The sequence below is a fragment of the Herpailurus yagouaroundi genome, unplaced genomic scaffold (genome assembly GCF_014898765.1).
Source record: "Herpailurus yagouaroundi ecotype Mexico unplaced genomic scaffold, PumYag 77, whole genome shotgun sequence".
NCBI lineage: Eukaryota > Metazoa > Chordata > Mammalia > Carnivora > Felidae > Herpailurus > Herpailurus yagouaroundi.
In genome coordinates, this window is record NW_024412388.1 from 27,313,760 (window position 1) to 27,338,998 (window position 25,239).

Here is a 25,239-nt window from a genome sequence, read left to right on the forward strand (position 1 = left end):
TAAGGCACTGACTATAAGACAACACATATGAAGAACTAGGGATCGCAAATATTAGGAAAGTGCCATCTAGTTAAAGTCATCTATACAATGCAGCACCAACATTCAGATAATTTGGTATTGTTTGGTTTATTTATTGTAGTCATGTGGCTTTTAATAGGTTTCATTTTGATGACATGTACTTACATGTATCTTTCTCTTATACCTCCATTTTCAAATTCATTGTAATACACATTCTACTGACAGAAATAAAAATTGGGGCCAAATGGTCAACACTTCCCACTACCAAATTATCCAGTACAGACTCCCTCTAGCCACAGAGAAACTGACCTTTCCTTATCATCACCTAAAATAGCAATATTATTCCGCTGCTTCAAAAGTGACATTAATTCTAGGTGGGGCAATAAGGATATCCAAGTACGTGTGTGTGTCTCTCTCTCTCTCTCTCTCTCTCTCTCACACACACATTCCCCATAGGCACACAGGAAACTCCTTGAAAACACATCATACACAGGGCCTTCACTCTTTACCTCTTCCTTCCCACTGACACAGGCAGCCATGCTGCCAAGGCAGCAACCCCCACGTGAAATATGAGAGTGGAGGCGAAACAGCTCAATCAAAACAGCCTGGAAAGGAAAGGAGGGTATGCGTGTCAGTGAAAGTCTCCGTGGAAAGGCCAGACAAGTTTTGCTTCTGCCTTGACCATCCTAGGCACATAGCCCTATTCAAGGTCTGCTTACCTGAGCTTAAAGGCCAAGCCCTCCCTTTAACCTTTCATAGAACGGGTAACATGAAAATTCACCCCAGTATTTGAAAAGTGCATTGTGAGAAAAGTCAGGGTGCAGCTCGTGAGCATACTCCGGAGAGCACAGCTGACAGGCATTTTGAAAATAAGCAGTTCGGGACTGATGAAATAGAAGGCACAGGTAGAAGAGAAGCTCAGCACTGCTTCAGCACTTGGGGGCTGTTTTGCTTCAGGCTAAAAGCCACAGACTGACCCAGCAGGATGCAGATTACTCAACTTTCTGAAATGGAATCTGGCTCTTCAGCTTCTCTCCACAAGGTCCCTTCATTTATTCTGATTAAGACTCACTCATTTTACCTGGCCTACTTCCATAAGCCTCCAGCTGACTCAGGTTGCCCCCAGTTAAGAACAATAAACACTGAGCTGTATTCACATTCACACGCGCGTGCACACGCACACCAGAGGAGTCATTTCTTTTAAAAGCCAGTCCTGTCAAACTTTTAAGCCTGAATCTGAAATTAGAGTAGAGAAGTAAAACCAAATCAATATAAATGCCCCACCTCCCAGGTCTGATAATACTAGACATTCTCCTATTACCTACAAGTGAGAGAATCCACGAGCAGACATTTATTTCAAAGGCAAATGTGCTGCTGGATTAGAATCAAAGATAATGTCAAGCCAGTTGGAAGAAAGACAGCATTCCTAAAAATTCTGTCATTTAGTGGAAGGGTTTAAAAAGGGGAATTGAGGTGAGCTACATGGGCACTCACCTTAGCGGCAGAGTCTGAAGTTGATGGAGTTTCAGATAGGCCTTGGCCAGCATTCCCGTCTGCTTTTGTTTCTCCTAGAACAGTGTCTGTGATGGTTAATGCGCCATTCAGGATATTCTTAACTCCTGCTTATCTTAAGGTATTTTACAGTTTCCTTTTGTGATTGACCAGAGAAATTCAGAATTTGTATAATCTGGTGCTTGCTGATACTAAGCCCTGGAACTGTTCACCAGAGGGCCTGAGTAACCAACCTGATGCCGAAAAGGCAGGAGCACACTGATGCAGAAAAGAGTTTCCAGAGCTCACTGGTTGGGTATACGTAATACTTATGAAGTCACCAGAGGACAAACGCTTCCAAATTAGGGGCAAAGGCTGCAGCTGTCACACTGTCCCCAAATCTCCAGATAACCACCTTCACCACTTATCTGGGGCCATGGGTTATTAATGGTGGAGCAAGTCAGCTGGATTGAAAGGAAAGATGGAAACATATTGTAGACAGTGGCTTCACCCACACAATTATGAGCAGAAGGTTACCCTACTGAGACCAGACATCAAATCAACTAGTCTCCTACATTTCTAGGATTCTGCAAGAAGAACTGGGTCTCCACTGTCATTGAATTACCCTGGGACCCTAGGGAGGCCTCAGCCTCTCTGAAGGGAATCTTGATGCCAGTAACATCATCCTTTCAAAGATATTTTCTGTTCCTTAGGAATGGCAAAGGAATCAACATACTGCACGCTCCATGAGGGCAGAGACCATGTCTCTCTGACTCACCACTGCATCTCTAATGCCCAGGATTGTAGGTACCCCAAAAAAATGTTTTGAAGAAAGGGACTAACTCTGGCAAGCTACTTCTGACACAAAATCCAAAAGTGCTATTGAACCAGTCACAGTCAATGCAATAACCTGGCCTATCACACGGCCTTGCCAAGCATGGGCACATCAACAGTTTTGGGGAAAGTGAACCAGGGCTCAGGGTCAGGTGGTGTCATGATAGCAGAACATAGTCCTCTTCCAGAGGAAAAGTATCCTTGGCTGAAAGAGGAAACAAGTAGTCAGTCATGCTCCTTAGTGGAATTTTATAATCATGGAAAACACACAATGTAGCTCATCCTACCACGGCTTCCACCAACCTCAGGCCTATAAAGCCATGTGAATGGAGGTCTCCTTTTCCCGACAATGCAGAAAGACCAGCTGCCTGCCTGCATTCTACCTCTAAAAATGTGGGAACTGAGATCCCACTGGGTGGAGGTTTAAGAAGCTAGGAGAGACTTCAAACCTAATGCCCACTGAGTCATCTTGCAGTTAGACAAGAGTTTAACCAAACAGGATATTATGTTATCATGTTACAATGACTACTGTGAACACTTGCTGAACTGTCACTTATGTACCTGGGAGTAGGCTAAATACTTTGCATAAACACTTTACTTAATCCTTACAACAATCCTATGAGAGGCACTGTCATTCTCACTTCGAAGATAAAAAAAACCTGATGAAATGTGGGTTTCAGTAATACCACCCAGTATGTAAGAGAACCAGGACTCAGAGCCAGGCCTGTCTGACTCCTGAGTCCATGTTCCAAGCTCTTGCTACTCTGCCTCTTCCTGTCTCTTGCTGGGTCGATGAATAGGTAGGTATCAAGACCAATTCTTGCAGCTTCTAAAACTTACCCATTATTGCCTGAAATCAAAAGTGGTTAAAGGAACTTAACCACATAGACTGACTTTTCTTAAGGAAGCTCTTAGATGAAGGATCGGAAAGGAAGTTCAAAAGGCAGTCCCTCAAACCAAGAGCTATGCATTTTGGCCCAAACTTTTCAGTACAACTCATCTGAGAATAAATGTCCAAACACTAACCACACACACAGTTCTTAATCATGTTCCTCCTGGTTCCACACAATGACTTGAACTGAAAGCTGTTTCAATTAGTAAGATTTTTACGCAATCTCCAAAATAAGCAAAAAGGCTTACTTTGGCCCTGCAATTGTTATTTTGTTTTTATAAATTCCTCCACTGTATTATTTCCTCCCTTGAAGAATTCCTAAGGCAAGTCCATTTCAGACAGCTTTTAAATCATATTGGATTTACTGCCCAGTTATACCATTGTCTTATCCCTCTTCACTTTGTCACACAAGTTAGGAAGTACATTTGTGTTTGCATTATGTTTCTGAAGGGCAAAAAGAACCCACCAAAATTATGCTCCAAGATACAGAGCAAGACCTAAGATGATCATCTTTTATTGAAGAGTGTTTAAGCAAAACACAATTGCTTCATTTCATTGGGAGAGAGGCTAATTTTAGAGGATTTTGGTTGGTCTTACTTAGGTCAATTAAATTGTGATATAACAAGATCCCAAAGACCTGCTCAATGCTAGCTGAACTTTAGAATCAAAAAGCTCGCATGATTTGTGTTAACAGCCAGAAAACTCTACCTTCCCCCAGCTGCCATATACTCAAGTCATTATCCTACAATCTGAGGAGACAGATGTAGGATTAATAATTTATCACCTTCCTGTACTGCAATGTAGTTAAGAATATAGGACAGTTTGGCAGGAGAAAGTTCTTGCTGAAGGCTCTCACTATGAGATTTATTCCATTAGTCATCCACCTTAAATTAGATGCCCAGCAGATACAAGAAGAGCAGGGCTATAATGCCCTTTAAAAAGTCTCCTGAAAATGCTTTTCTCCTAAGGATAAGACCAATGCATGATCAAGATATATTACTCTCTTAAAAGAAAAAGATACCTCTGGGTCTGTCTGGTACAACAGGGGCTACAGCCCTCAAAGTACAATCAAACGATAGGGGCAAAGGAGGAAAGTGAGTGCAGGTGCCTTCTGTCTGTCAGGGGCAAATGCAGGTAGTTATGAGAACAAAAAGAAAATAGCAACAAGTGGGGAAAAGACGTCTTGCTAAGCCAGAAGCTGCCTTTGTCTCAACTGTAGTCTCTACGGGAGGTTGAGGGTCCCACCCAGAGTTTGGGACGAATTAAAAAATAAATATGGCAGGGGTGCCTGGCTGCCTCAGTCAGTAGAGCATGTGACTTTGATTTCAGGGTTGTGAGTTTAAGCCCTACGTTGGGTGTAGAGACTACTTACTTTTTTTTTTTTTAACTAAACAAATATGGCAGTTAGAGGTAAATGGAGATCAAAATATCATCTTTATAATAAGCGATAAGGTGACTGGGGAACATAGCTTAGATGTACAACCACATACTGGCTTTCTAATACTTTCCTGTACTTAATTAAACTTACCCAGTTGGAAACAGGCAGGCTATCCTGGCATGGGCAGACCAGTTAGAGCACGGCAGAACATATGCAAATCCTGAAGACAGGCCATTCCATACAATAGGAGTCTTTTTCAACCTCACCAATCAGAAAAAAAGTCACTCATCCATTCAGAGAGAGAGCCAGAAAAAAGGCAGAAAAAAGAGCTAAAATCACCTTCCAAATATTGCTCCCTCCTGGGAAGTGAAGGGCCCACTTAATGAGCCAAGAATGAAAAATAGGGGGGCGCCTGGGTGGCGCAGTCGGTTAAGTGTCCGACTTCAGCCAGGTCACGATCTCGCGGTCCGGGAGTTCGAGCCCCGCGTCAGGCTCTGGGCTGATGGCTCGGAGCCTGGAGCCTGTTTCCGATTCTGTGTCTCCCTCTCTCTCTGCCCCTCCCCCGTTCATGCTCTGTCTCTCTCTGTCCCAAAAATAAATAAAAACGTTGAAAAATATATATATAAAAATAACCAAAGCTTTAAAAAAAAAAAAAAAAAAAGAATGAAAAATAGGGTAGAAAAGAACGATTCTCCTCAACATGTATATTCCAACGTGGTGTCATTTCCAGCATTATTTTTCGGTTAATCCAACAAACTGTTATTGCTACCTACTATGTGCTAGATTCTTGGTGTGTAACTGTGATTAAGACAGTTTCCTGAAGCAGACACATAAGTGAGTAACCATAGTAGCCATCTGCTCCCAGCCACATCTGCTATGATTACTTAGGTTACTTACTTAGAACACAGGTTACTCCCTGGCATACCTGGTACCAGACTCACCATCTACAATAAATAACTATAAAACTGGACAGAATATACAAAACAACTGTTCTTAGTCAGGAGATAACAGCCAGTACAAGGCTCCAATCCCCGAGAGAGATTGCAGAAGAGAGGAAACTTGAAGTGAGCCCTACCACTGCCCAGGTCTCCAGGGCCAACTTCCCAACCACAGCACCGAAAGCTGGAACCCAAACAGAACACAGGGGGCTTGCTGAGCCCAGGAAGCAGAGATATGAATTTGGCTAAAATCTGAGTGGTGAGACACTGGAGAGGAAGGAGCTGTGAAAAGAGGGAGCCCCAGAAGTCCTTAGGGAGGGTCCCCTGCCAGGCTGAGAGCTGGAATGTAAAGGCACAGGGCAAGACTCGAGGTTTATGAGATAGCAGACGCTACAGGGCAGAGAGGGAAACAGAATCACTAGAGGTCAAACAGCGCTGGGGGTAAGAACAGGAGCACTTTGGAATTTGGCTCTGCCAGAGCGAAGAAGTCACATTAACACCACAGACGAGCACACACCAGAAAGACCTCACCTCAGGACTAAGGACCACACTCTAGAGCAAGACCCACTCTGAATCTCTCCTCACAAAGCCTAACACACACAGTACAGCATGATATAACAGAGAGCTGTAAGACACTACAAGAACATTAAAGAATAAGTTCAAACTAGAGGTCTCAGAATATATCAGAAAGGAGCTTATGTTTACCTGAATCAGACCACCTCAGTGAGAAGACTAACGGCACTCTGCACGAGACAGGACTCTACAGTGATGTGAATGTGGAGGAAAGAAGAGTGTGGAATGACTCAGGGATTTCTACCTCAGAACGCAAGAGGAGGTGGTCTTTTCACTGTTATAGGGAACACAGGAGGAAGAAGGACAAAGGACCATGGGTTTGGTCTTGATACATTAAGTCGGAGGCAGCTGTGAGCCATCCAGTTGGAAACGTATGACATGCAGGTGGGTATGTGCTCTGGAAAGGAGTGAATGAACAGCTATGGATTTGGGAGTAGACGGCACACATCTTAACAGTTATGGGAAAAAATGAGGCTACCCAGGGGCACACATAAGAGTTAGATAAGAAAGGGTAGAAAAAGAACCCTGAAGAACAAAACACTGAATAAACAAGCTGACAAGGGAGTGAGGGAAGAATAATTAGAAAGTTCAGTGAACGGGCTGGAAGGGGAACAAAGAACAGCACTGCACCCCTGTACCTTTTCACTTACCATGGCACGGTATTCATATGGCTACTCCCTCGTCAAACTGGGAGTTCTTCCAGGGCAGGAACTGTGTTGTACTCATATTTATCACCCTTGTTCCTAGCCTAGGACCAAACTGCCAGTAAGTTCTCAAAAACCAGTTATGAGGGGCGCCTGGGTGGCTCAGTCAGTTAAGTGTCTGACTTCGGCTCAGGTCATGATCTCGCAGTTTGTGAGTTCGAGCCCCGCGTCAGGCTCTATGCTAACAGCTCAGAGCCTGGAACCTGCTTCAGATTCTGTGTCTCCCTCTCTCAGCCCCTCCCCTGCTCACACTCTGTCTCTGTCTCTCAATAATAAATAAACGTTAAAAAATAAAAAAAATTTAAAAAAACCAGTTCTGAATTCAATGTTTTCTCTTGTTTATTAACTAATACTTACTAACTAATTGGGTGATCTACTTCTCAGAAGCGGGGGAATGTCAGTAGAAGTTTTCACAGCCAACTGTTAGCTTTAGGCCTACATGAGCCTTGGTGACTCCATAGTTTAGGTTTCCAATGCTGGTTCAGGCCCTCTCACCACACACACACACACACATACACACACAGGCATAGCTCTTCAGATGTACATATTCTTTCTTTAGATATGTTAATATATTTGTGAATATTTTAATCAGATCTCATTTCTCTCAAAGGCATTGTGTCTCCTTAAAGTGCCCTCATATACCTCTGATCTGATTGTGCTAATTTTAAGTTTTAACTCTCAAGCGATAGATTATGTTAATTTTAAAGTTTAATTCTCAAAGGACAATTCCCTTATTTCTAATTTATTAATTTATTCAGTCAACAGATATTTTTATGGTGCACCTACTATATACCAAGCACTCGGCACCTGCTAGGAATACCTAGTAGAAGTAAAACAGGCAAAACTTCTGCCCTTAAGAAGCTGACATCTATTGCAGGAATTTCCAAATTCTTGGAATCACCTCATTTTTGTCTCCGGATACTGACAGTCCCCAGGTCCAAAATGGAATTTTTTAAAGGATTTTACTTCTTTTTAAGTAATCTCTATACCCAACATGGGGCTCAAACCTACAACCCTGAGATTAAGAGTCATATGCTCCACCAACTGAGTCAGCCAGGCGCCCCCCAAAATGCTATTTTTAAGCCATTTAACAATGACACTAAACAGAGAAATAGTGATTCAATGGCCTACAAGGAAAACACAGAGTATCTTTTATCAGACCAACTATAATCACTACTTTCTAGCAGTGGGCTTCAGCACTGAACCCAGAAACTGAAATAAAAAAGAAACCTACATAAGTCAGCAGGTACCTGGGGTGCTACTAGAGATGGAGTAAACTGCCAAGTGGTAAACAGGAATGGGGAAAACAGGAGACCTTCCTTATTTTGGTCAGTTTTTCAGGATTAATCCATATAATCCAGGGGTACCTGGCTGTGCTGACAGCTCAGAGCCTGAAGCCTGCTTCGAATTCTGTGTCTCCCTCTCTCTCTGCTCCCACCTCCCTCCCTCCCTCCCTCTCTGTCTCTCAAAAATAAATAAACATATAATCCATAAGCTAAATGACAACAGCAAAGAATCAAGAATGTATTTTTTCAGGGAACACTTAAGGGCTCAGATAAAAACTGAACAACTCACTAGTAGATAAATACTGACTCAGGCTACCAACAGCAGGTTTTCGCTGTTATTATTTTGTTGTTGCTTTGTCAGGTAGGTTTTTTTACCCTTATTAAAAAAAAAGGTTATACACGTACACTGAAAAAAAGATGGAAAACGCAGAAATTGTACAGAGATAATAATTCCACTACTCAAAAAATATACAAACAGGGGATGCCTGGGTGGCTCAGTTGGTTAAGCATCTAACTCTTGATCTCTGCTCAGGTCATGATCTCAGGAACCATGAGATCAAGCCCCATGTTGGGCTCTGCGATGACAATGCAGAACCTGCTTGGGATTCTCTCTGCTCCTTTCCCATTTGCAAGCATGTGATCTCGCTCTCCCAAATAAATAAACTTTAAATATATACATATATCATATATATATATATTATATACACATATATACACACACAATTATGTATCTTGTTTCAAGCTTCCTATTATATAAAAGTACTTTTCTCTTTGCACAAAATTGGCACCATAGTGGACATGCAGTTGTATATCCTGTTTTTTTTTTTTAATTTTTTTTTTAACATTTTTATTTATTTTTGAAGGAGAGAGAGACAGAGCATGAGCAGGGGAAGAGCAGACAGAGAGGGAGACACAGAATCCGAAGCAGGCTCCAGGCTCTGAGCTGTCAGCACAGAGCCTGATGCGGGGCTCAAACTCACAAACTGTGAGATCATGACCTGAGCCAAAGTCAGATGCTCAGCCGACTGAGCCACCCAGGTGCCCTTATCCTGCTCTTATCACTTAACATGAGGAGCATTTCCCATGGACTTACTCTCCTGAACTGTGAACTCTGAAACTGGATAATATGCCACATGTGGACATGCTATAATTTCATCACACTCCTACTGTTGGGCAGGTTGTAGCAATGTTTTGCAACATACAATAAACGAGTGTTGATGAATGTCCTCATTCACAACCATCTAAATATATCCTTGAGGGGCGCCTGGGTGGCGCAGTCGGTTGAGCGTCCAACTTCAGCCAGGTCACGATCTCGCGGTCCGGGAGTTCCAGCCCCGCGTTGGGCTCTGGGCTGATGGCTCAGAGCCTGGAGCCTGTTTCCGATTCTGTGTCTCCCTCTCTCTCTGCCCCTCCCCCGTTCATGCTGTCTCTCTCTGTCCCAAAAATAAATAAACATTGAAAAAAAAATTTTTTTAAATAAATAAATAAATAAATAAATAAATAAATCCTTGAGATAAATTCCCACAAGGGGAATTACCAGGCCAAAAGATATGAACTTTTTAAGGATCTTGATATTTATGCCAAAAAGTTCTCTGTTCAAATTTCCCAGGATAGTATGAGGGCAACCACATCACCCTTCGGGAGCACTAAATATTTTTACTTTGATCTTCATCAGTATGATAAGCTAAAAAAAGATATCTCACTTTAATCTGTTCTTTGCGGGTACATGGCTGGCTCAGTCGGTGGAGTGTGCAACTCTTGATCTTGGAGTTGTGAGTTCAAGCCCCACGTTGGGAGTAAAGATTACTCAGTGAAAAAAAAAATCTAATCCGCAGTTCTCTGGTTACTAACAAGAAAGTACATTTTTAAAAATGCTAATAAATCATTTTACTTTCTTATTTATGGTACTGTCTCTTTTCTTTCCTCTGGGTACATCATTTATTCATTTTTCCTATTAAGATACTATGTTTTTTGGGGGCACCTGGGTGGCTCAGTCAGTTAAGCAACCAACTTCAGCTTAGGTCATAACCTCGTGGTTCACGAGTTTGAGCCCCACATTGGGCTCTGTGCTGACAGCTCAGAGCCTGGAGCCTGCTTCAGATTCTATGTCTCCCTCTCTCTCTGCCCCTGCCCCGCTTATTCTCATTCTTTCTCTCTCTCTCTCAAAAATAAATAAAACATTTAAAAAAGTATTAAAAAATATATTATGTTTTTTAAAACATTGATGTGTGGGGCATCCAGATGGCTCAGTTGGTTAAGTGCCTTGGTTTCGGCTCAGGTCATGATCTCAGCATTCACAAGTTTGAGCCCCGCATCAGGCTCCGTGATCAGTGCAGAGCCTGCTTAGGATTCTCTCTCTCTTCCTCTCTCTCTGCCCCTCCCCTGCTCATGCACATGTTCTCTCTCTCAAAATAAATAAATAAACTTAAATAAATAAAATAAAATATTGATGTGAAAAAGCTCTGGTAAGTTAAAATATATAACAAATCTGTCACGTGTTACCTGCATGTGACCTCAGTTTGAACACACATGGTTCTTGGTTCTTCCACAGTAAAAGCTCCAAACTGTTCTAAAATAAAACTAGTAAAATCTAATCTGCACCAGAACCACTCCTAACAATACCACCTTTGCACCTCTATACTCAATCTGCTCACTGTTGTTGCTTTTAAGCAGCAAGCTGAGGGGATACTAAAGACTAGCACAGTAGCCCACAGTACTCTGTTTAACCAAGTGCTAGATTGGAAATACAGAAACAGAAGTAGAAATGCTTCCTCCCCCCGTACATGGAATCCCTCAAATAACAAGCTGCTCATCATGGTTCAGGGTAAAAAAACTATCTTTGGTCCTCCGAAAGACTATCTGTGGTTGGAAGACAGAGAGTAACAGAAGAAAAGGAGCACAGGCTATTGGGTGAACAAACCAGAGTTTAACTCCTGGCTCTGTCGTGACTTCTTGCTGTATGACCCTAGGCGAGTCATTCCGCCTCTCTGGGCCTCAATTTCCTTATGTATAAAATGAGACTAAAACTATCTGTTTTAGGATTATCATAGGGATTAAGTGAGATAAGATATGCAATGTTTATAATCAAGGGTCTGGTATGTGGTAGGTGCTCTTCAAAAAAATGCAATTTTCCTACTCTGATGGTGCTAAATCACTTACTTATTTAACTCAAATGATCTTACATAAAATGTTGGCCTGAAATAGTTAGCTGTCCCAGCAAAGCATCATCTGGGTAAAAAAACATTTAGGTCAGCTTTCTGTCAACTGCAATTTCCACTGCTCTAATTATGCAATCATCAACCACCACTGCAGAACAACAAAAACTCTAAAGCTGATGTCACTGAAATTGCTAAATACAGTAATTACTTGATTCTCTAGATCATGACCACCAACTCCTTTAGGAAAACAACAGAAATCTTTGGAATTATAGGAGCAAAAGGCTGATTCCTTATCCCAGACAGTGGTCTCTATAACACAAGGCTTTTTGGTCACTGCCCAGAATGGCAGCATACTCCAAAGTCTCTCCGAGATGGCTGTTCTCTCACATTCCATACTCTGAAAAGGACAATGTCAACAAAAGAACTAAAAGAAAAAATGATTTCAAGAAACAGTATCCCTTGAAATGTAACCTTCGCACTTTTTCCTGGCAAGAGGTTCCAGCCTGGTGAGATAATCTCTAGGAAGAAAGCATACTTTATGAAATCTATCAGCATAACCCTTTTCTACAGAAAAAGCAAGGAACACATTGTCCCTGTAAGTGAAGATTCCTTTAGAAAAGAAAAAGAAGCAAAGTATCTTTATGAAGCATCTATGTTCACAGTGCTGTACTACACACTTTAATTATGGTATCACTCCTATCAAGCTACAAGGTGAAATCTTATCCTTCTTTACAGACAATAAATAACAGACAATAGGTAACTTGCTCAAGGTTTTACAGTTATTACGTAGAAACATCCAGAACCAGGACCCAGGTCTTCCCAACTTCCAAATATTTTTATTTTCTTTTTTAAGTAGGCTTCATGCCCAGGGTGGAGCCCAACTCGGGGCCAGAACCTATGCCTCTCTGATCAAGACCTGAGCTGAGATCAAGAGTCAGATGTTTAACTGACTAAGCCATCCAGGCATCCCTCAAATGTTTTTCTTTTCATGACATCTTCACCAAATCTTAAAATTATCATGCCAATTCCCTTTTATAAGAAAGAATCCAATTTTAATTGTGGTTCCAAAACAAATAAACCCAACAAACTAAGTGTCCACCAAAAGGATGACCGTTTCTCTCAATTAGAAGATTGCTTTTCTACCTCCTCCTAGTCTTTAATATGAACTGAAAGACTCATACAGTTTAAATCTATAAAGAAAATGGTACCTGTTGACAACCACAGAGCACTGAAGCAGAAGCAAGTAAAAAACAGGTACAGGCTTCTCAACCATTTCACAGATAGCTGCCAACAAAATCCTGATAAAATCCAGGAAGCAGGGCTTGGCTTGACTCCCAGCCTCTTCTCCATGGCCTTCCAGATAGACGGAACCCGTTCACTATAAAGATAGAAAGGGAAGAAATTATATGCCAAGTAATTAATAATTGATTCCTGGAAATGTAGAATTCTAGAGAATGTGACAGCCTAGAGGGAAGAGAAATTTCAAGTTTATCTTTCACTGCTCATACCTGCTGTAAATTTTAAACCTGAGCTCTGACAAAGCCTATAATTATCAGGATAAAAACATAGCAAGGGGTATGAAATGAATCCACTGTAAAACTGAAACATTTTATGTTCTATTATTTTCTAAGCTAACAGTAAATCACCTATGTGGAAGAATGGAAAGAGCACTTGCCTGAAGAAAAAAAAGATCTGAGCTTCAGTTCCAATTCTGCAAGTAACAGCTTTGTGACTTTGACCAAACAGACCTTCTTATTTATGAAGAGTTTCGACTATCAGAGGTAAACTAAGCTGAGAGTTTTGTCTAGCTGTGCTTTAAAAAAATAAATAAATAAATAATACCGTGACTATCTTTAGGAAGTACATGCACTCTCCAGTTTATTACTGCCCCACCACTATGACCTTAAAAATCTATCCAAATTACACTTCAATGTCACATCCCTGATCCCTAGAATCATCTGCAATTCCTGACTTGAATTCATATAGACACTCAAATATTTACACAGTTCCTATTATGTGCTAGGCATTGTGCTGGCTACTCTAGAATCTAAGAGCTGGATAATTTAGGTCCCTTCCAGAGAAAAAATGATTTTCATCTGTTTCTTCTCTTATACAACTTCCCTACATTGTATAAATTATTATATAAATCTTGGCAATATCATGAGGGTTGGTTGAGTTCTGAGGAAGCAATTCAAATTCTTCTGTCCTAAATGTGCACCCGTCACCCACATGTGGCAAATGGTAGACTCCGCCCTCCACCCCCAGCCAGCATACAGGGAGACGGGCATCACATGAAGTCAATATTGACTAATACCAGGAAATAGACACATGCACACACACAGCTGCAAAACTGAGGCACAGCCCACCCAAGAAAAGGCTTTCTCTGAGCTTTAAGCAACTGAAGTACTTCTTCCTCATTCACTTCCATCCATTCTGATTTCTAGCAGTTTTGAAGTTGTATGTTAGGGAGCAGGGGGCTGAAAGATGTGCGGGCCAGTGACATGTTCAAGAGATTATAAAATGGAGCCCAAGTTAGAAAGTATATCCAGCAACTTCCCTAGCCTCTCAAGATGGAACAGTGAGTGTGCACGTGTACGTGTGTGTGTATGGATCTTACCCAACACATTTCTGCCTACCACAAAAGGATTTTAAATTCAAAGTGACTCAACACCTGTCATCAATAGCGTGACAGGTGGGCGACAGAAGCATAAAAGAAATGAATAGGTTTTGAAAATGGGAGTAACAAACACCATTGGATTAGCAAGCTGATCAGAAGTGCAATGTCTTACGAACCATGCATAAGAGGCAGAGCTCTTTTCAAATGAACTCCCAACCAGCCAAGCCTCTGAAATCTACAACTGCCTAAGGGTGCAAATCACTGCTAGGGTCCAGTCAAAGCCTTGCTGACCAGAGGCAAGAACAACACAATCACCAAGATCCAAATGGTTTGTTACAGAATCAAAGGGTAAAAACCCAGAGAGAGAACACACACCCCCACAATACTTGACAAATGAAAATCCAGAAAAGCCTGCAATAGTTTTGGCATTTAGGGCGTTACAAGTACACCCGAAATAAAAGCACTCTCTGTTGCAGCAGCTGTTCAGACAGAGAAGGGGGTAATGTTTACTTAATCCTTCAGGTTGATGGGGGATGTATCATAGTTCAGTCTGTCAGCTACATACGTGGAACTCCATTTATGTACACAGCGATAAGATATGTTTGAACAACGACAGAGCAAGTCTGAAACAGCCTATTCAGCTGGTATGAGTAATCAAGAATAAAGCTCTTTTAAAAAGAAATCTCAGATATTTGGGAAAGTTACAGAACAGACTGCCATGAATAACTTTGCTTATATTTGCAGGCATTGTTTTCCAAATAGCTGGAAAAATGAACAGATTGTTCTGGGAGGTCGTCTTTCCAATTTGTTCTTAGCTCCCAGTCTGTTAATCACAGAAGAAAGCACAAGGAGATTCAGCTAATGCTCTTCACTAACTGCATCTATTGTCGGTTGGGCACAAGCATCAGGAGGTGAGAGAAGGAAAAGCGTTTTTGGAACCGCCTGAGGTGTTGTTCTTTTGACTTCCTCCATTTCACCTTTGTGCCCACCACAGACACCACAGAACCCCTCTGTGGGGAATAATTTTCTAAAGTCCGGAATAAGGCAGGTTTCGCATGATAATTTACACGTCGTGCTCAACCCCGCCCCCCTTGTTCTGCATCAACTTTCTATCTTGGTTGGGAGACCGAACACCAGAGACAGCAGCTAAAGACGAGGCTGCAGAAGTCGAGGGAAGAAGGATAGCAGCGCCCCGAGCCCGGTCTGTCAGGGGATGGAGGATGCTACATGACCAGGCGTGGGCCTGAAAGAAGCAGGGTCTGGGACTCGAGCCCCACACCTACAAAGCCAGAAGAAGCTGGCTGCCCTAGCCGGGCCAGGAGCGCCACCTCCGGGTCCCAACACCCGGCCAGCGCACCCTCAGAAATAGCCCGGCCCGCTTGCCCCTCCCCTGAGCTCGAGGTCCTCGGCCTGGCAGCCAGCCGCCCCCGGCCACCTACCGGGGCTCAGGGCCACACAGCGGGGCCCCGGCTCTCGGCGGCCTCCGCCTCCTCCCGGTCCATGGGGTCGGGGCCCCAACCTTCGCTCCCCTCACCCGGAGGAGGAGGAAAAAGAAGAAGGTGGTGTGGGCTCCCCACCGGGACAGCTCCCTCTCGCCTCAGCCTCCCAGGACAGCGACGGCGGCCGGAAACGCCGCCTCCTCCCACCTCCCTGGGCTCAACCCGGAAACACACTCTTCTTGCTAACCAGCCCTCCTGCCCCCACCCCCACCCCCGGAAGCTCAATTCCAGCCGCGAGCCAGAGGGGGAGGTGAGGCAGTGCTGAGGGACAGAACTACGCACGAGCGAAGGAGCCTGGGCCGCCAGGCTGTCGCCTCCTGCTCTCCGCAGTCTGCTCCTTCGCTTGCCCTGCGCGAGCCCCAGGCCCCAGACTCGGGCAATACCCATAAGCAAGATGGCGGCAACGGTGGCACCCCCCTACGGCTTAGCGCCCAGGTGTGCCATTGGCCAGAGCCCGGAGTGAAGCCGCCGCGGATTGGCCGAGAGCTCTGCGGGGGTGGGGGTGGAGCCGCAGCCTCCTGGAGCCGGGAGTGGGCAAAGCGGCGTGAGCAGCGGCCCCAGGCTCCAGGAGCATCGCGCTCGGAGGAGATTTCGCCGCTCGGGGCCGCAGCCTGGTGAGCTCAGCCCCCTTCAGGCCCTCCCCTGCATCCCAACCAGGGCCTCGCCGAGCCGGCGCTGATCGATGCCGACACACCCCGGGGACCCTATCGCGACTCCATCGCGCCATATCGCGACATCATCGTGCCCTGTCGAGACTCCATTTTGTCACAGCCCTTTTCAATATATAGCTATATATATTTTTTTTAATTTGCCCTGTCATCTTTGGGGGCTGTCCATGTCGTGATTTTGCCGTGATCTCTCCGTGACATCACCGCGCCATCGTGAAGTGTGATCTCATCGCCGCCCTGTCGTGACTTCATCAATGTCGTGTTGTGACCTGGCTGCGGCGGGACAGGTGGTGACCGCCAGGAACCCTCTTCCCCTTCTCATCTCCCCATCTCAGCAGCCCCGCTTCGATTATCCGGCTTTTGGATTCTCCGTTGTCCTGGGAGCCACCCCGGACCCCTTCTTGCTTCTCCAGCCCCTGCCGGCATCCACTGACTGGTAGCGAGCGGGGAGGGCGAGGAGAGGGAATGCAAAGGGTTAAAATTCTGCTGCTGCTGCTGCTGCTGCTGCTGCTGCTGCTGCTGCTGCAGCTTCTGCCCGAGGGAGGGAAAGGAGAGGAGGCAAGGAGCCTGCGGGGGCGTTTGAGAGCCCTGGCTGGAGGGGTGGGGTCCGCAAAGGGGCCTCCAAGCCTTCCCTGGTCAGTACCCTGCATCCTCACTTGTGCTGAAGCTTGTCTCCTGCCTGTTCTGGAGAAGGGAGGGGAAAGGGAACCTAGGATGCCCTTTTCCCTCATATCAGCCTGAGTCCGGATAATCGAACTTCACCCATGTATGTCTCCATTCCTTCCTGTCTGTCCTCACCACTCCCTCCTGGTGTGCCTGGGTGGAAGGAGATAAAACCAGGCCTCTGGTGCCAGGGGGCAGCTGAGCAGTGGGGCCAGCCCCCTCCCACTCCTGAGAGATTGGTAAGGAGAGCTGTCCAGCTGAGCAGCGGGATGCATGGTCCTTCTTTCCCGCTTTCCGGAGGTGACCTTGGCCAGGGTCCCTTCTTCATTCCTAAGGACTTGAGGGTCCAGCGCCTTTAAGGGGCTCCCACAAGGGAGGTCAGTCTTGAGGAACCCATCCCTCCTGATCCTCCCCTCCCTCTGCTAATCCCTCCCTCCATCCTCCACTCCCACCCCCACCCCTCCTCTGCAGAGGGATGCTCAGTCCCTCTTGTGTTCACAGTTGGGCAAGGCGGGCATCATGGCCTCGGATTGTGAGCCAGCTCTGAACCAGGCAGAGAGCCGAAACCCCACCCTGGAGCGCTACCTGGGAGCCCTCCGTGAGGCCAAGAATGACAGTGAGCAGTTTGCAGCCCTGCTGCTAGTAAGGACCTGACTGAAAATTGGGAGGTGGGAAGGGCTGGGTGGTTGGGTCCCCTAGGAATGGGGTCAAAAAGTCCCAGAGGATATATAGGTGGTCCTGGCATTCCCGGAGGCACCAAGATGCCTGCCTTTGGACTCTTCATTGCTCCCCTAAGTGTGGGAGCAAAGGGGAGAATGGGGGTGAATAAGGCGTAGGGCCTTAGAAGCCTTGGAGGAGGCTGCCTGGGTCTGCTCTTTGGGGCGTCCCGGAGCAGATGGGAGCTGACTCATAGGGTGACAGCAGCAGGTAGTAACTAGTGCAGAGTACTTGAGGGCTGGGGATGATTGCTCTGGGGGTGGAGAGAGTAGCAGAACTAGAAGTAACTGGGAAGGGGTCCCAGGGGATGGCCAGGATGGCAGTAGGTAGGTTGAGGGTGAAGGAGCTGGTTTGGGGCTTAGCCCAGTTGGAAGAACCAGGCTGGGGCCAGCAGAGCAAGAGCTGCAGTGCTGGGAAGGGGGGGTTGATGTGTGGGGGGTGAAGGGAGGAGGGAGTACAGTCTCTGCTTGTTTGCCATGGCAACAGGGAGAAGGCTCCAGAGTCAAGGGCTCACACTGCAGCAGAGGAGGTGTTGAGGTGAAATGTAAGGGGAAATGTTTTGACAGGCAGAGTGGCGAGACACAGGAGCCATTTCCCCTGAGAAGGTGGCAGGAATGGATCAGAGGCTTCTCTGGGGAGGGGGTGAGAGCAATTAGGGCGAGACCCTAAATCCTTGGGGGATTTTAAACTGAGCTCTAAGCCCAAATCAGGTTGCCAGCTTCTAGATTAGACATCAGAAAGAACTTCCCGAATGACTGAGTGATGAAATGGCAGAACGAGTAGTTGAGGATTGGACCTCCCTTCTGTATACGTAATCATAAATGAGGGATCTCAGAGGTCACAACCATCTGTCTCCCCGGGTGGGGAGGGAAGGAGCTGGACAAAATGACCTCTGGAGGCGTCCTGACCCCAGAGAGAATCACCTTCCATAACCACATCCTGGTAATGGTCAGCGCCCAAGGGTGCAGGGGGCAGTCTTCCTTTCATCCTGCTGATAGCACATACCCCCCCCCCCCCTTAGGTGACCAAGGCAGTCAAAGCAGGTGACATCGATGCCAAAACTCGGCGGCGGATCTTCGATGCCGTAGGCTTCACCTTCCCCAATCGTCTCCTGACCACCAAGGAGGCACCAGATGGCTGCCCCGACCATGTTCTCCGAGCCCTGGGTGTGGCCCTGCTGGCCTGCTTCTGCAGTGACCCTGAACTGGCCTCCCATCCCCAGGTCCTGAACAAGATCCCCATCCTTAGCACCTTCCTCACTGCCCGGGGGGACCCGGATGATGCTGCTCGCCGTTCCATGATTGACGACACCTACCAGTGCCTGACAGCTGTGGCAGGCACACCCCGTGGCCCCCGGCACCTCATTGCTGGTGGCACCGTGTCTGCCCTGTGTCAGGCATACCTGGGGCATGGCTATGGCTTTGACCAGGCCCTGGCACTCCTAGTGGGGCTGCTGGCTGCTGCTGAGACCCAGTGCTGGAAGGAGGCGGAGCCTGACCTCCTGGCCGTGTTGCGGGGCCTCAGTGAAGATTTCCAGAAAGCTGAGGATGCCAGCAAGTTTGAGCTCTGCCAGCTGCTGCCCCTCTTTCTGCCCCCGACAACCGTGCCCTCTGAATGCCTCCGGGATCTGCAGGCCGGGCTGGCACGCATCCTGGGCAGCAAGCTGAGCTCCTGGCAGCGCAACCCTGCACTAAAGCTGGCAGCCCGCCTGGCGCACGCCTGCGGCTCCGACTGGATCCCAGCGGGCAGCTCCGGGAGCAAGTTCCTGGCCCTGCTGGTGAATCTGGCATGTGTGGAGGTACGGCTGGCACTGGAGGAGACAGGCACAGAAGTAAAAGAGGATGTGGTGACCGCCTGCTACGCCCTCATGGAGTTGGGGATCCAGGAATGCACCCGCTGTGAGCAGTCACTGCTCAAGGAGCCACAGAAGGTGCAGCTCGTGAGCATCATGAAGGAGGCCATCGGGGCTGTCATCCACTATCTGCAGCAGGTGAGGTATAGCGGCCCACGGAGGGAGTCTGGTGTAGGGAGAGCCAGAAGGCCAGGCAAAGGGGGAAGTGAATTGCACCTCAGTGTAATAGGAAGAGCGCAAGATGCCCACTCTGAGGGCTGATCCTGCAGCACTCCCGGGAGTAGAGTGGCCAAGCCTCCCTCTCCCTCCCTCCCTGAGCCTCCACACAAGCACCATACCACACACCATATGTGCACTCACATCACAGTACACACACACACACACACACACACACACGCACACAACACAGTGACTTCCCACTCACAACCCTCCCCCCAGTACACACACACTCCAAATCGAAGCAGTCTGTTCTGCTCAGCCTCTTGCATTGTTCCATACACCTGCACATACAAACTTGGCACGGAGCTGGGCAAAGGAGCGGGGCTGCCTGGTTCCTGGCCTCTGGAGAGATTCAGCTAACTCCTCCCAGGTCAGAGCTGCGGTAGAGGGAGTGTTTAGTTAGCTTTGGACCTGTGAGTTTCCTTCGAGCCTTGTGATACTTCAGAGGTGGGGGGAAAGGGGATGCAGTGAGTGTGGGGACATGTTGTCCAAAGTCCAGTTCGCTCGGCAGACATGCCCTGAGGGCCTGCTCTGTGCCAGGCCCCTGTTGAGCGCATCCTTCCCATGTGTTAGGTGCTGGGTACACAGGGCCTGCCTTTGAAGGGCTCACAGGCCAGAATTCCCTTCGAGTTGTGTTATTCCTAGGCTGGCTGGCATGCTGTCCCGGCCGGGGAGGGTCTCTGGTCCTACTCCATCTCACAGGGGTCCCATGGCAACAGGTGGGGCCAGAGAAGCAGAAGGAGCCCTTTGTGTTTGCTTCGGTGCGGATCCTGGGGGCCTGGCTGGCCGAGGAGACCTCATCCCTGCGCAAGGAGGTCTGCCAGCTGCTGCCCTTCCTTGTGCGCTATGCCAAGACCCTCTACGAGGAGGCCGAGGAGGCGAATGACCTCTCCCAGCAGGTGGCCACCCTGGCCATCTCCCCCACCACCCCAGGGCCCACCTGGCCAGGGGATGCTCTCCGGTGAGTTTGTAGTTAGAGTCTGTCCAGCCAGACTGTTCTAAAGAAAAGCATAACAGAGGGACACTTCCTCACCCCCAAACTGGTCTGTGCTGGGCTTCCTGATTGGGGCATGAGATTTCCTTTAGGATTATTTCTGTTTGTTTTGGGGGGCTTGTTCACACAGGACTCCTGGTCAGCCAAGTCTTCTTTGCCAACCCCAGATTTCTCTGTAAAGAGAGAACTCATGCTTATTGAGCATCTACGACACACCAAGCACTTTGCTCTACCCTTTACCAAAACAGTCTCATTTAGTTCACACAGCAAATCTATGACATAAGTCTCATCCACATCTTCAGGATGAGCAAACTGAGACTCAGGGTTAAAGTAACTTGCCCGCACACACACCATGCGGCAGAGCCCAAGTTCAAGCCTAGGCCTGTGCAGCACCAAAGCATGTGCTTTTCCTGTGGGACCTACAAGGAAGGATGTGTCCTTTCCCCCTGCTTTCATTTCTCTTAGGTGGGATGCCCCAAGAAAGGGAATCCTTGTGCCCTCATCTCTCCCCACCCCTTACACACCTGTTCCTTCCACCCCCCAGGCTCCTTCTGCCCGGCTGGTGCCACCTGACCGTTGAAGATGGGCCCCGGGAGATCCTGATCAAGGAGGGAGCCCCCTCACTTCTGTGCAAGTATTTCTTGCAGCAGTGGGAACTCACATCCCCAGGCCATGACACCTCAGTGCTGCCTGACAGCGTGGAGATCGGCCTGCAGACCTGCTGCCATATCTTCCTCAACCTCGTGGTCACCGCACCAGGGCTGATCAAGTGAGGCCGGGAAGGAGGTTGGAGGAAGCAAGGGGTGGGGGCTGCTCAGACTTGCCTCAGATCTCCGTCTCCTACTTTGCTTCCCTGTGCCCATGGGTCCCTGTTAGTGTTAGAGTGACAGGCTCTCAGAATAGACAGAGCCACCCCACACGAGGTTTTGGCATGTCTAGAACTCCTCTGGGCCTGTCTGCCTGCTCCAGCTATAACCCAGTCTCTGTTCCCCAGATGCCACGAATGGGCCCAAAGTTAACTCTTAACCCTGCTGTCTCATTTCTTGCCAAACCCTGCCTGGTGAAGCTGGGAGCCCAGAATCCCAGGTTTTCCCAGGCCTTGGTCTAGCTCAAATAACCCCTTCTCCCATCTCCACCCCCCACCCTTTCTCCCAGGCGAGATGCCTGCTTCACATCTCTTATGAACACCCTGATGACGTCGCTGCCCTCACTAGTGCAGCAGCAAGGGAGGCTGCTTCTGGCTGCCAATGTGGCCACCCTGGGCCTTCTCATGGCCCGGCTCCTCAGTACTTCTCCAGGTAAGCTCCGGGGACCCAGTCCTAATGGATACAGACAAAAGATCTGGGTGGACCTGTTATATTCTGGGCATAAGTCCCCATTTTCGGGAAATGGTTTTATAGAATTTTCCAACTGAGAGGAAATCTGTGAAGTGTGTCTCCATCCCCCACCCTACCCCACCCTTCTTCCCCAAATGATAGCATTCTTTTCCTTCTGAAGACTTTTAAGGCAAGGTCTGGTGGGTGTAAGTACAGGCCTGCTCAGAGGCACAGGCATAGGCACCTGAAATTCCCAGCAGCCGGAGTCTGAATCCAGTGTTTTCAAGGTGGAGCCGCCCCCACCCAGGGCTTGAGTCAGGAACCTTCTTCCTCCCCATTGAGGTTTTTCTCTGCTTAACACCTCACCTCCCTCGTGACAGGCTTCAGTGCTTTGGTGCCCCCTCTGCACATACCTTCTCCGCAACCCTGCCTCACTCTGGCTGTGTGAAGGAGGAGGGACGTCCCCTCCAGCCCCTGCCAGCCCTTTGTGTCTTCCACTTTGGCCGTGGGTGTCTGCTTGGGTCCCTCTGTCCCCGCCTGTTCCCTGTGCCCCATCTGTCAGGTTGGAGGAGCTGAGCAGATGCCCGGGAACAGTGTGTAATGAGCCTGTACCCTCAGCTGCCTATGTGTTGCCTGTGCAGGGATCACAGTAGGGTCCTCCGGCAATGGGAAGGGAGCATGTCCTAGTGATCCAGGAGCCACCCCTGTGCTCTAACCCCATGCTCCCTCAGTCCCAGGCTGCATCACCTCAGCCTGAGTAGAGCCCCAGTGCTGTTAACCCACAGATGCCACCAGGCTGGACTAACAGCCTCCCTGAGAGGGTCCGCAGTACAGGGGTGAGCCCCTGCCTGGCAGGTAAGCCAAGCCCCATCACCAGCTCCTGGTCCCCCTGCCCCCCGCTCTGGCGCCCCCTTCTGGCCCAAGAATCAAATTGTTGAGACCGCCTTCGCCTGTAGGTCTCTAGGCCCAGCAGCGGCTCCCATCCTGCTCCCGTCCCACTGCAAAAAGGGCTGACCATGAGGTTGGGTGTACCAAGATTATCACATTTAATTCTCACAACCGATTTCTAAGATTAGCACTATTGGCCCCGTTTTACAAGTAAGGAAACGAGACCCAGAAAAGTGGATTACCCAAGGTCACCCAACTTCAAGTGAAGTTGAAGGTAGGGTTTGAGCCCAGGCAGGCTGGTTCTAGGCTCTGCTTCAGCTCCCAGAGTGTGTCCGCACAGGAGGGTAAAGTGAGGGTCTGGGAAAGCAGCTGGCCCACCAAGTTCACGCGCCCACTCCCTGCTTGCCTTCCAGCTCTTCAGGGAACACCAGCGTCCCGAGGTTTCTTCGCAGCTGCCATCCTCTTCCTATCACAGTCCCATGTGGCGCGGGCCACACCTGGCTCAGACCAGGCGGTGCTGGCCCTGTCCCCCGACTACGAGGGCGTCTGGGCCGACCTGCAGGAGCTCTGGTTCCTGGGTATGCAGGCCTTCACAGGCTGTGTGCCCCTGCTGCCCTGGCTGGCCCCAGCCGCCCTGCGCTCCCGCTGGCCACAGGAGCTGCTCCAGCTGCTGGGCAGCGTCAGCCCCAACTCTGTCAAGCCCGAGATGGTCGCCGCCTATCAGGGCGTCCTGGTGGAGCTGGCACGGGCCAACCGGCTGTGCCGGGAGGCCATGAGGCTACAGGCGGGTGAGGAGACAGCCAGCCACTATCGCATGGCTGCCCTGGAGCAGTGCCTGTCAGAGCCCTGAGCAGGTGTCCACTGGGGACAGACCCAGGGGCGGGCAGCGAGGGAAGGAGGGAGGAGGCATCTTCCCTGAAGCTCCCAAACTGGACCCCCCTCCCTAGACTCCCCCCACACACACACACAACATCCCAGCTTTCTGGCTTTTCCGAGGGCAAGGGCACAGTGCCTATCCCTCAAGTGTAAGGAACTGCGTCCCGCCCCCCGGGCCCCCATGGGGGCAGAGATTGGCTTGAAAATCAACATAGCTATCGCTGCCAGGCCGGGGAATGTTGGAGCAGCCCCCAGGGAGGGGGGCACTAGGTGTCATTGTGCCCTGTGTCAGACTCCCCCACGGGAGGGAGGCCCCAGGATGGGATAGGGCTGGCAGGAGCTGGCTGCCTCAGCCCATGTGCCCTGCCGGCCAGGGCGTGGGCTCCCCTAGGCTGTGGTGCCCCCTCTAGCCTCCCAGTCCACGTCCTTCCAATTGGCCATTTGGCCCTTGCCCTTAGCCCGTTGGCAGAGAGCAGACTCAGGCCATTGACATCGCAGTTCTTCCTATCAACTTCAGTGACCCAGGGTCTGAACTGCCCCATCCTTCCAGGGAGACCTGGGGCAGACAGGCCTGGTGTGTGGGTGGGGAAACCTCCTTCCACCTGAGCTTCCTTGAGGGGACCCAGGAGTCCTTAGGCCCTGGCCTCTAAGCTTTTGTGTCATGTTGCAGCAGAGTGACGATGGGGGTTGGGGGGTTATTTATTTTGCCTGTCCTTATCCCTGCTTGGACACCTGAGCATCTGATCCCTGTCCTCCTAGTGCCATCTGGCTTGACTGGAGCCAGGAACAGGAGGGACACTTCTCCAGAATCCGCATGTTTCCCTAGTGATTGCACCCCATCACCATCGTGGTGCCTGGCTTTAATCCCCACCCCTGCTTAGGATCCCTCTCTGCAGAGAGACGCGACTGGCGACTCCAGCAGGGACTACTTTTCTTATGATCCCGGGGGACCCCCACACACACAACCTGATCCCTTGCTTCCATTTCCCCCTTCCTTCCCCCAGTGCGTTCTGTGATCGCCAAGTTCAAAGCTGTGCACATGCGGACACTCAATAAATGTTCATTGGTGACAAGATGGTTCCTGTGTGGTCTGTCCTGCACCTTCTCCTTTCCAAACTCGAGGAGCTCACAACTACCATTTGCTGAACACACACCCTGCCAAGCACGTTTCAAGTGTTATTTAGCCTGCCAGAGAACCCTGTGACATAGGCATTATTCCGATTTTACAGGTGAAGAAACCTGGGCATGGGTGGGTGGTTTGCTCAAGGTGATGCGCTAGTAAGGTGTCAGAGCCAAGACTGAGCAGGCTGTTGACCCCTTAGTCCACACCCTGTATTGCCAGAGCAGGATTGCAAATTCAGATGCTATGGTGGCCAGGCCTAGGTGCTCCTGTGTACAAATGAAGTGCTGACCTGGAGGGGTTCCAAGAAGTACTGTCACATCCTCCAATCTCTAAAGATAAGTCAGAAGCCCTAATTTTTATGCAAAATCCTGATTTTTGAATGTTGCTCATTTTTTCCCCCGTGAAACCATTACTGCCCCAACAACATCTCCAGGCCAAATGTTTTGTACAGGAAAACATTTTAGGCAACCAGCTGTTCACCTCTGTTCTATGCCAGTGAGAAAGACAAGGGGCCTAAGAGCTTCAGCCCAAGACT

The 25,239-nt window shown here is 48.6% G+C and overlaps 2 protein-coding genes across 13 annotated transcripts in view; one reads left to right on the forward strand and one right to left on the reverse strand.

Moving 5' to 3' along the window:
* KIAA0319L (KIAA0319 like) overlaps positions 1–15,776 on the reverse strand; it is a 96,939-nt gene extending 81,163 nt beyond the window's left edge. For 3 of the 8 annotated variants that reach the window (XM_040468910.1, XM_040468930.1, XM_040468942.1), the window contains exons 1-2: positions 15,329–15,526; positions 12,481–12,650 (exon numbers count right to left, since the gene is read on the reverse strand). In XM_040468910.1, the coding sequence (XP_040324844.1) occupies positions 12,481–12,622 (142 nt within the window). In that variant the 5' untranslated portion in view covers positions 12,623–12,650; positions 15,329–15,526. Of the gene's footprint in view, positions 1–4,763; positions 4,889–12,480; positions 12,651–15,328; positions 15,527–15,670 lie in introns of those variants that run through there. The other 5 variants (XM_040468951.1, XM_040468936.1, XM_040468916.1 and 2 more) reach the window with 4 other exon arrangements.
* Positions 15,777–15,786: 10 nt separating this feature from the next.
* Positions 15,787–24,654, forward strand: NCDN (neurochondrin). 5 transcript variants are annotated; one of them, XM_040468979.1, is made up of 8 exons: positions 15,787–16,002; positions 16,276–16,343; positions 17,221–17,361; positions 18,458–19,426; positions 20,227–20,468; positions 21,046–21,270; positions 21,657–21,799; positions 23,119–24,654. In XM_040468979.1, exons 2-8 carry the CDS (start codon positions 16,311–16,313, stop codon positions 23,553–23,555), a joined length of 2,190 nt encoding a protein of 729 aa, XP_040324913.1. In that variant the 5' UTR covers positions 15,787–16,002; positions 16,276–16,310; the 3' UTR covers positions 23,556–24,654. The 5 variants fall into 5 exon arrangements, with proteins under 5 accessions (XP_040324913.1, XP_040324905.1, XP_040324928.1 ...); XM_040468971.1 differs by having other exon boundaries at positions 15,787–16,343; XM_040468994.1 differs by lacking the exon at positions 16,276–16,343 and having other exon boundaries at positions 17,191–17,361.
* Positions 24,655–25,239: the final 585 nt, after the last annotated feature.

Excerpts from the sequence above, each read along its gene's own strand:
- NCDN (XM_040468971.1), top strand. The coding sequence starts at position 16,311 with ATGTCGTGTTGTGACCTGGCTGCGGCGGGACAG. Across the intron at positions 21,271-21,656 it reads ACCGCACCAGGGCTGATCAA|GCGAGATGCCTGCTTCACAT; the intron begins GTGAGGCCGGGA and ends CCTTTCTCCCAG. Across the intron at positions 21,800-23,118 it reads GCTCCTCAGTACTTCTCCAG|CTCTTCAGGGAACACCAGCG; the intron begins GTAAGCTCCGGG and ends CTTGCCTTCCAG.